Raw genomic sequence first — 9,661 nt, forward strand, 5'->3', positions numbered from 1 at the left:
AGTGGCCGCCTCGTGTCAGCTCTGCCCAGCAGCGGCTGGCAGGTGGTATTGCCCGGCAGCTGTTCGACGAAATGCCCATGCCTCGTGGCAGAGTTATCTATAGCACCTAGTGTTCTGCGGTTTGGTACTTCTGCGGAAGGATGACTTGATCCAACTGAAAATATGTCACTATCCTCGGGTGAGCAGCAGCCTCGTATCAGTTCTGACCAGCAGCGGCGGCGGGCTGGTGGTATTGCCCAGAAGCTGTTCGACGAAATGCCGAGGCCTAGTGGCAGAGCTACTACAACACCGACGGTTCTGCGGTTTGGTGGTGTGCACAACGATAACGTGATCTGACCGAGAATATATCACTATGCTTATGCCAATGGATCTCCCGCTGTTTGGCAAACTTCCCGCCTTATAAGGAATGCAGGCTTTGTAGTCCTGCTCGTCCTTCCGGGTCACCCACCCACTTGGGCTGCTCTGCCTTGTAATGACCGAGAAAGGCTTTGCTTTACCCAGATTCGGATTTTCTATCATGATTTTCAGTGGAGCCATTCATGTTCAATCCATGTAAGCTGTCCATACAAGTACATTTACAATCCTTTCTTGCATATTTTTTTATAGAAAAGGAGGATCACCCCCTGCCTTTTCTTACACGAAGCTATGCCATTATTACCCCCACCAATCTCACACTCTTTTTCTTGCATTTTACAGTTCCAGAGGAAGGGTCATCTTACTTACGTCTGAAGCTGGATAAATGGTCTATTTTTCCTCAGATTCGTGGTACAAACTAAGCTTTAGATGCTAGGTGACTTCTCAAAAACTGGTAATGTTTCCAACATGTGTAATTGTGTGGAGGGAGGGATTATTCATGTACCTACCCGGCAAACAAACGGTCACTCGATGGGAGTACTGACTATACTTGTAAATTAACTACGAGGATCAGAACATCTCTAGCATAATCCCTATATGGATCCCTATGCCTAAAAACCGTCAAAATGGGAGGAAAACTCATTCTAGCAGATTCTCTATATGACATCTTATCCCTATAATGTTCAGTGACAACCCTAGAAACACGGTGAATCCCACCTCTTCCGCCCCTATCCATATAATTTTGATTCAGTGAAGTCGGCATACTCTATATGTTCTAGTGCCAGAGAATGCAAGATAAATGCCTCAGTAATTTGGAGGAAAGGGGCTGGACAAACACTGTTTTGTCCCTTGTGCCTGGTACACGATGACACGGCCATGCTCATCCTACTGTAATACTCCTGCACCACACTACAAATCATTTGAGAACACTATTTTCTTACTTCTATTTTCATGGCAACGTTTGATGAATTATATTTGTTTCCTTTTCATGTGTTGTACAGTAATTTCATTCTTGCTTGTTTAGTTCCATAATTTGTTTTCTCACTCCTGCATTTTCTCTTATAGCATGATCGGTTGAACATGAGAAGCTTATACTTAGTTGCATAATAATATATACTTGTACATGCATCTGTGCAGTCACTTGATTTTTCTTGTCAACATGGTATTTCTTATTATTCTTGTTCTGATTAATCAGTTATGGCTTTCTAGTATGGGGAAATTTGAATACTATGCAGGGGTTCTCAAGTTTGTGTACTCCAGAATTGTTTCTTGTCTCACAGCTACAAATTAGAACAGCTAGATCTAGATTAACATTATTTCTTAAACAGTTTCTGGGTAAAGAATGTAAATCACAGGGTCAATTTTACTTGAAGCTATTTTAGTGCCACATGCAGTTTCTGACTTTTTTTACACAAACACCAGTATTTTTAGGAGTTTCGATGAATTTTCCCTTTGTTTCAGATTTTTTTTTCATTCACCCCACAATCTCCATCTTGTCATAATTTTTCATCTACTTTGCTAACACTCTTGATATGCAGTTGGAATTGGAACAAGCTATATTTCTAGCATTTTAACCCTTTCGTTCTCTTTCGACTCCCTAAAAACAATTTATCAGCTACAGTTTACGCGTGGATCAGCAATAATGCACCGGGTCTTATGCTTGTGCCCGCACAGGTAAGACATGCCCATGGCCCTGGCCCTGGCCCATGACAGGCACAAAAATGTCACCCATACCCGTTGCTAGTGGGCATGCCCACATCACCAGCATCGTAACACTTTGCACGACAACTTAGCAACAACGGAACAACTGTAGTTTCCATTCCAATCAAGCAAAATTTGGAAAATCCCCGAGATTAATCGAGAATAGTCACATAGTCAATTTTTAAAAAGATAAACTGACATAGAAGTATAATTATATCGTGCACAACAAATATGGGAAGTGTTCCTGGGGCTAAATGGCCGTGCTAATTTAGGGCTCACTGGTCACCCTTGCCCATTTACCCAGGCATAAGATGACATCCACAAACACATGGTAAATGGGTAATTGGACCAGACTTCCATCCAACTCGTCTGCCCGAATGTCTGGAATAGTCTGCTGAAGTTGTCATGGCAGTTCACCGAAATGTCGTTCACTCCTTGGACTGATTGGTGCGGCGATTGTCCTCAGAAATACTGAGAACCTTATTGCCTGGTTGCCAAATGACACCTCGTTGTGGAAAAACTTAAATCACCTGATCGACACAGTCATCCCGATCATAAAGGTCAGGATCAGCGTTGTCACGTGTGGCGATGCCTTCCTCGTTTGGTGGTTCCCTTCTTTAAAAGGAACATGTAGGCCAAGTTTATATATTACGCTGAGACGTGGCAGTTGGTTGTCTTTGGGTACCAACCGCACAACTGTTGTCTTGGATGGAACACAATTGCCCTTTGGAACCATCACATCATGTGGATCAATACATTCTCGCGTTTAAGGCCAGTTTTAGGCAATGCTCTCGTGATTAGTTGGTGATCTCCTTCAAAGATTGGGCTTGTACCCAACCATAATGGTACAAAGTGGTTATGTAGACTTCTTAGGGCAAGTAACTTCTAGGATGCCCTGATGATTGATTGGTTCAATGATCGATGTCATACTTCTGTTATGATATTTGGTCAGTTGTGCAAGGTAGAACACTCAGTCAAGATATTTATAAATATTACATGGACTAGAACAAGACATTCCAATACGCATGACTTACACGAATTATGTTGTAGATGGATGCAATTTTTTCCCCATGTTCTCTCGAACACTCATGTTCTTCCACAAGTTGTGTCATACATTTCTAACATTATATCTTTCTATATGCTCTTCAACACCACCCTACTTCCCTAACAATAATTTATCAACCACAATTCATGTGTGTATCACCAATAACAATATTATCGTACAAATGATGTGGGAAACCCTCGGGTATAATGTTAACTCTGACCATGTCTAAAATGGCCCCATGAAGTTGTCATGACATCTTTGTCACTGTCACCCTGTTATTCATCCTCCTACTCGTGCTGTCGTTGTGTGTGCCCAACCAATCACCAACAATTTTGTCAGATGATAATTGGTGCCTTCGCCATGGTCTTTTGAAGCACGTGGCGGTAAAACTAATTTCCTTTATGAGTGTCCAAGTCGACTTGGAAACAGTTAATCCTCAGTCAACTGTTGGTAGCCCTTGGATCAAAGTTTTCCTTTTCTTCCAATTGCACGGATCGGACGTTCGACCGAACATTGTGAGTGTTCAGTCGCCTTAGGAATAGTAAAACCCTTTCGAAAAACGACGTTTGGATTCATACCGTGCGCCGTGGTTTGACCAGCTGAGTTCACACCGCCGGTCGTTGCCATTCTAAGGTCGTAAGCCACTGACGTGGACAGCTGAAATGTCAACTCCAAGACACTCTCAACTCGAACCAGAATTCAAAGCTTTGCATTTTTCAGTCACCCCTTTCATTATCAATCTGACGTGAATGCTGGATCTGGTCACCAATTTGTCAAGAAATTAACACTAATCCGTTGTTGCGTGTAAAGACCAAGCATCGATCCAGACTTTGCACTTTTTAACAGCATGTCAGCATTAGCAACAGAAGTACTGAACAAGGTACCATTGGTACATTGCCAGAGCACGTACGTACTGCAGAATATTTCGGCCTGATCGATCATGGATTGGCCCGCTCTCACCTGCTACACTGTGGTCCTGATCATTCTCTTCCTGCCATTGCGGGCGTCCGACGACCGGCTTGTCCCTGGTGAGCGGCTCTTCCCTGGCACCACCATCATCTCCGATGACGGTGCCTTCGCCTTGGGCTTCTTCAACCCCTCCAACTCCACTCCGGCCAGCCTGTACTTGGGCATATGGTACAACGGCATACCGGAGCTCACTGTTGTGTGGGTCGCCAACAGGGAGACGTCCGTCACCAACAGCACTTCGTCTGCGCCGACACTCTCCCTCACCAACACCTCCAACCTCGTTCTCTCTGATGGTAGCAGCGGCCGTGTCGTTTGGATGACTGATGTGGCCGATGCCTCAAGCTCCATTGCAGCAGCAGCAGTGCTTGAGAACACCGGCAACCTCATCGTCCGGTCACCGAATGGCACCATGCTGTGGCAGAGCTTCGACCACCTCACCGACACGTTCCTTCCTGAAATGAAGATACGGATCAGCTATGCCACGCGCGGCACCGGCATCCGCCTGGTGTCCTGGAAGGGGCCCGACGACCCATCATCGGGGCGCTTCTCCTACGGAGGCGACCCGGACACGCTCCTCCAGTTATTCCTCTGGGATGGGGCCCGCCCGCTGGCCCGTAGAGGGCCATGGACAGGGTACCTGGTGAAAGGCAAGCACCAATACCAGCAGGTTAACGGCAGCTTGTCCGTCATCATCTACATGGCCATCGTCGACAACGAGGAGGAGATCTACACCACTTACACAGTCTCTGCTGGCGCGCCACACACGAGGTATGTGGTGACCTACTCTGGAGATTACCAGCTCCAGAGCTGGAGTACCAATTCCTCATCATGGGTTATCCTCGCCAAGTGGCCATCCCTTGAGTGCAACCGGTATGGCTTCTGTGGTCCATATGGCTACTGTGACCAGACAGCAACGCCCATGCCGACATGCAAGTGCCTTGATGGCTTCGAGCCAGCAAGCACTGATGAGTGGGCAGCTGGTAGGTTCTCGGCAGGGTGCCGGCGAAAGGAGGCATTGCACGGATGCGGTGACGGCTTCTTGGCCTTGATGGAGATGAAAGCGCCAGACAAGTTCATGTTTGCTGGAGGGAACATGAGCACAATGGAGGAGTGTGCGGCGCACTGCACCCGCAATTGCTCCTGTGTGGCGCACGCATTCGCCAACCTGGACAGTGGCAGGTCTGGAGGAAACGTGACAAGGTGCTTGGTGTGGGCGGGGGAGTTGATTGACACTGGGAAGTTCGGCGAAGGACTTGGCAGCACCACATTATATCTCCGGCTTGCAGGCTTAGATGCAGCATCTGGTGCCAAATTTTCTCCCTATTTCTTGTTATTTTGTCTATACCAACACACTTTCATGATTAGATCATTCACTTGCCTTTTTATGGTATTTGTGCATTGCACAGGTAAGAAGACAAAGAGCACTGCAGCTATCATTGTACTGGCAGTTTTAGGAACGGCTGTTGTGGCAGTCCTATGCATTTTTGTGGCATGGCTAAAATTCAAAGGTACGTATACAGTTTTTCCTCATGTGAAAGTTCATTCGGCCCTGAACTATAAGTTTGTATACTATTGTATTGTAATATCGGACAAAAATCTTATAAATCACTGAACAATACCAAATAATCCATTAGGTGGTTTCGAGTGTGACTTAGCCAGTGTGTCAATCGTATAACCACAATGGGCAATCTAGAACAATAGCTCGTCATGGTAATATGAACTCAAGGATACTTGTGTTCAAAACTTCAAATGTTTGCTTGGGGAGAGGATGGCATAAACTAGAGAGGAGGTGTCTAGGGAGAAAATGTTGTTCTTGTAGCACGTCAACCTCAATTTAGACATTAGGCGGGCATCATTTTGTCAGGTATACCATCTTCCACGCTGACATAAGCGCCTATCAAGTTATTTGATTTGGTTTCTAGTCCACAAGAGAATGTTCTACTGGTGAAATATAACATTTCCTTTTTATGTCAATCATACACTCACGAGACGAGAAATAATTATAACATTCTGCAAGCAGGCAAGAACACAAAGTGGAGAAAACACAAGACGCGTACATTTGATGGTATAAGTACCTCTTATGAACCAGGGGAAGGAAACTCTCCACATGATCATGAATTTCCATTTGTAAGTTTCGAGGAAATTTCTCTAGCAACAAACAATTTCTCTGAGACATGTATGATTGGACAGGGAGGATTTGGAAAGGTCTACAAGGTAACTTGATCATTTGGTACATTCCGATAGTTCATTCTAAAATCAAAAGTTGTTCATATTTAAAAACAGGGTCTAATTTCCCATTAAACTTTTTAGGTATTATTAGGTGGGCAAGAAGTTGCTGTCAAGAGGCTAAGTAGTGATTCTCAACAAGGAACAAAGGAATTCAAGAATGAAGTAATTTTAATTGCCAAATTACAACACAGAAACTTGGTTCGACTTCTCGGATGTTGTGGGGAGGGAGATGAAAAGTTGCTGATCTATGAGTATCTTCCTAACAAAAGCTTAGATGCTACCCTTTTTGGTACATATTTTAGTAACAACCCACAATTTCACGAAACAATCCAAAGCAAATCAATTCACGTTTATTTGATGTACAGATGATTCAAGAAGAATGATGTTGGATTGGACATCACGGTTTAATATAATCAAAGGGGTTGCAAAGGGACTTCTGTATCTCCACCAAGATTCAAGACTAACTATAATTCATAGGGATCTCAAAGCCGGAAATGTTTTGCTAGATGCAGAGATGAAACCGAAGATAGCAGACTTCGGTATGGCGAGGATCTTTGGCAATAACCAACAAGATGCAAGCACCCAACGTGTTGTGGGAACATAGTGAGTAACCTTTTCAGCTTATATAGACCATGTAAACTTGCAATCAAGTTCTAATAATGTGAATGCAATGGTCACACAGTGGATACATGGCCCCAGAATATGCAATGGAAGGTGTCTTCTCCACCAAGTCCGATGTCTACAGCTTTGGTGTGCTAGTACTTGAGGTTGTGACTGGTATAAAAAGAAGCTCCAATAGTCACATCATGGGCTTCCCGAGCCTCATTGTGTATGTAAGTGCCCACAAGAGTTCTATGAAGTTCCAAAATTTAGAAATAGATCAAGTTTTTGAAGATTCTTTTTGATACTTTTTCTTGTTTCAGTCATGGAATATGTGGAGGGAAGGAAAGACAGAGGATTTGGTGGACACATATATCATGGATACTTGTTCACTGGATGAAGTTTTGATTTGCATCCATGTAGCACTCATGTGTGTCCAGGACAATCCAGATGACAGGCCACTCATGTCGTCCGTTGTGTTCGTCCTAGAGAACGGAAGCAGCACACTTCCACCCCCTACTTGCCCTGCCTACTTTACACGACGAAGTGCAGAAATGGAGCAAATTAGAGATGATATCCTGAACTCCAGAACCAGTTTTACTCTCACTGAGATTGAGGGTAGATGAAATAACTATTATTTTATTTAGACATGTCGCAGCGCCTTTCCCAGTGAAATATCTTCCAAATTTTTATTGTATTTCATTTTGTTGCCCTGCTCATATGGGAAGAAAAAAAAACTTAGATAATATCATGAACTTTCAAACTGACAACATAACAGCAAAATGACTCAATGGATTAATTAGGTAGGGAGTTGCTTTCCTTCTTATTAGAAATGTACATTTGTGTTTACCTTGAAGAGTGAAACCCACGTACTTGTTCATTCGGCCCACTAGTGACAGGTCTGCTCGTCAAATCCTGGAAGTCGGATGTGGTTTCTAATCTTATATCCATCTTTTCCGCACGACGGCACCATGGCTGTGCTAGGACAGTTCACAAAGGAGCAAGATTGCAATCAAAACTGATTAATGTCGGCATTTTCAGGCTGCAACGCGCCACGATGCGCATCAGCACAAGGGGTTGTGATGTTAGTCCCTTCACTGATGTTATTGTACAATATTGATCTGCATATCTTTTATGGTCGATTTCTGTACTACTAAATTTCTTTTCTACAATACATATTACAAACTTCCTTGATTTAGATGGAATTACCACGCGAGTGACAATTCTATTTTATCCCCGCTAATTTGTATGTAGCATGATGCACTGGTGCTTGAATTCAGATTTATTTTATCATAAATTTTGTGTGTGTACTGATGAAGCGAAAAATATTTTATACTTTCTACGACAGAGTTAGTTAAGCTAAATCAACGAACAACTATGGACGAAATAGCACCAATCCTAGTTCAACAAATGAGCACTCGCCAAAAATGAGCACTCCCTTGAACCTCCGCCGGTCTGATGGTCCATGTGTCTTCTTAAAGTACAGTACATTATTGTTTCATCAGGAGGTGACATTCCCTCGACCCTAATACGTCTTTGGTGATTTTGTTAACATTCACTTTTCATGACTGTAATCTTCCGTAAGCGCTGTGCGCGTGGGGAGGGGGTTGTGGTTCAGCGTGTGCCTCTATATTGTGCCGGGTGTTTCAAAAATATACATAAGCATGCTAGAACAACGGGGTTTGACAAAGTTAGAGCGTGACATTTAGTGTATGACAAGCATTTTACTGACGTGGATCTGCAGCTTCTGGGCTGATTTGACGAAGTAAGCATTAGGCAGAAAGGAGCCCACATTTCCGTCCTAGTCAGCAGTGGGACATATCGAATATGCAGAAGTGAACTAGCCACCCAGCCAGATAGATGGAAGAGGAATGAACGCGGAGGAGGGAGAAGGATTTCTCTGGGATTTGGGGATTTCACCCGCGCAGGACGTTTTTATTTACCTGAAGAGCATTATGATTAGCTGCCTGTTCCCCTAGAGAAAGATTAGCTGTCTATTTGTTTTTGTAATGTTTCACGACTGATCTCAGCATGATAACATCTGCGAGTATTTTTCAAAATATAGTATAGGCTGACACGTTGCCTATATAAAATATTAAAATATCACAAAGATCACTTTGTACTCCCTCCGTTTTTATTTACTCCGCATATTAGCTCTGGTCAAAGTTAAACTTTATAAACTTTGACAAAGTTTATAGACAAAAATATTAACATACACAATAACAAATCAACACCATTAGATTAATTATCTAATGTACTTTCACATCATATAGATTTGTTATGGTAAATATTTATATATTTTTTTATAAACTTGGTCAAACTTTAGGAAGTTTGACTTCAGTCAACTTTAATATGCGGAGTAAATAAAAACGGAGGGAGTATATATATACTGTTGCTGCTCCATTTGCATAAGAAGAGTCCCGAATGATGGTGACTGTTGAAGTGTTGATAGACAAACGATGCTAGGCGCCGGTCGCACCTTAGCCGCCAGATCGGCCCATCCCGAGCCGTTGGATCCTTATCCAATCAGGTCGTCGTCTTTCTCTCGCGAGCGCGTAACGAGTGTCGTCTACCTCTCGCGAACCCCGTCTTGCCGGCCGCACGCGTTCCCCCTCGTCGCCGCCCCTCCCTCGCCTACCCTCCTCGTCCCTGGTCGCCGTCCTCGCCGGCCATCTTTCCCGGCCGCCCTGGTCGCCGGTCCCAGTCCTCGGCGGCCGTCCTCGTCACTGGGTTCGCACCACGCAACAGCCCACCCCCGCGGTT

At 44.0% G+C, this 9,661-nt stretch overlaps 1 protein-coding gene across 1 annotated transcript; it reads left to right on the top strand.

The window, feature by feature from the left end:
• Positions 1 to 3,953: 3,953 nt before the first annotated feature.
• On the top strand, positions 3,954 to 8,092 carry LOC125530048 (putative G-type lectin S-receptor-like serine/threonine-protein kinase At1g61610). The gene is made up of 7 exons (XM_048694447.1): positions 3,954 to 5,373; positions 5,476 to 5,577; positions 6,090 to 6,283; positions 6,380 to 6,587; positions 6,664 to 6,901; positions 6,981 to 7,131; positions 7,222 to 8,092. The coding sequence occupies exons 1-7, from the start codon at positions 4,041 to 4,043 to the stop codon at positions 7,522 to 7,524; spliced, it is 2,529 nt and encodes an 842-aa protein (XP_048550404.1). The 5' UTR covers positions 3,954 to 4,040; the 3' UTR covers positions 7,525 to 8,092.
• Positions 8,093 to 9,661: the final 1,569 nt, after the last annotated feature.

The sequence above is a fragment of the Triticum urartu genome, unplaced genomic scaffold, assembly GCF_003073215.2.
Source record: "Triticum urartu cultivar G1812 unplaced genomic scaffold, Tu2.1 TuUngrouped_contig_6031, whole genome shotgun sequence".
Lineage (NCBI taxonomy): Eukaryota > Viridiplantae > Streptophyta > Magnoliopsida > Poales > Poaceae > Triticum > Triticum urartu.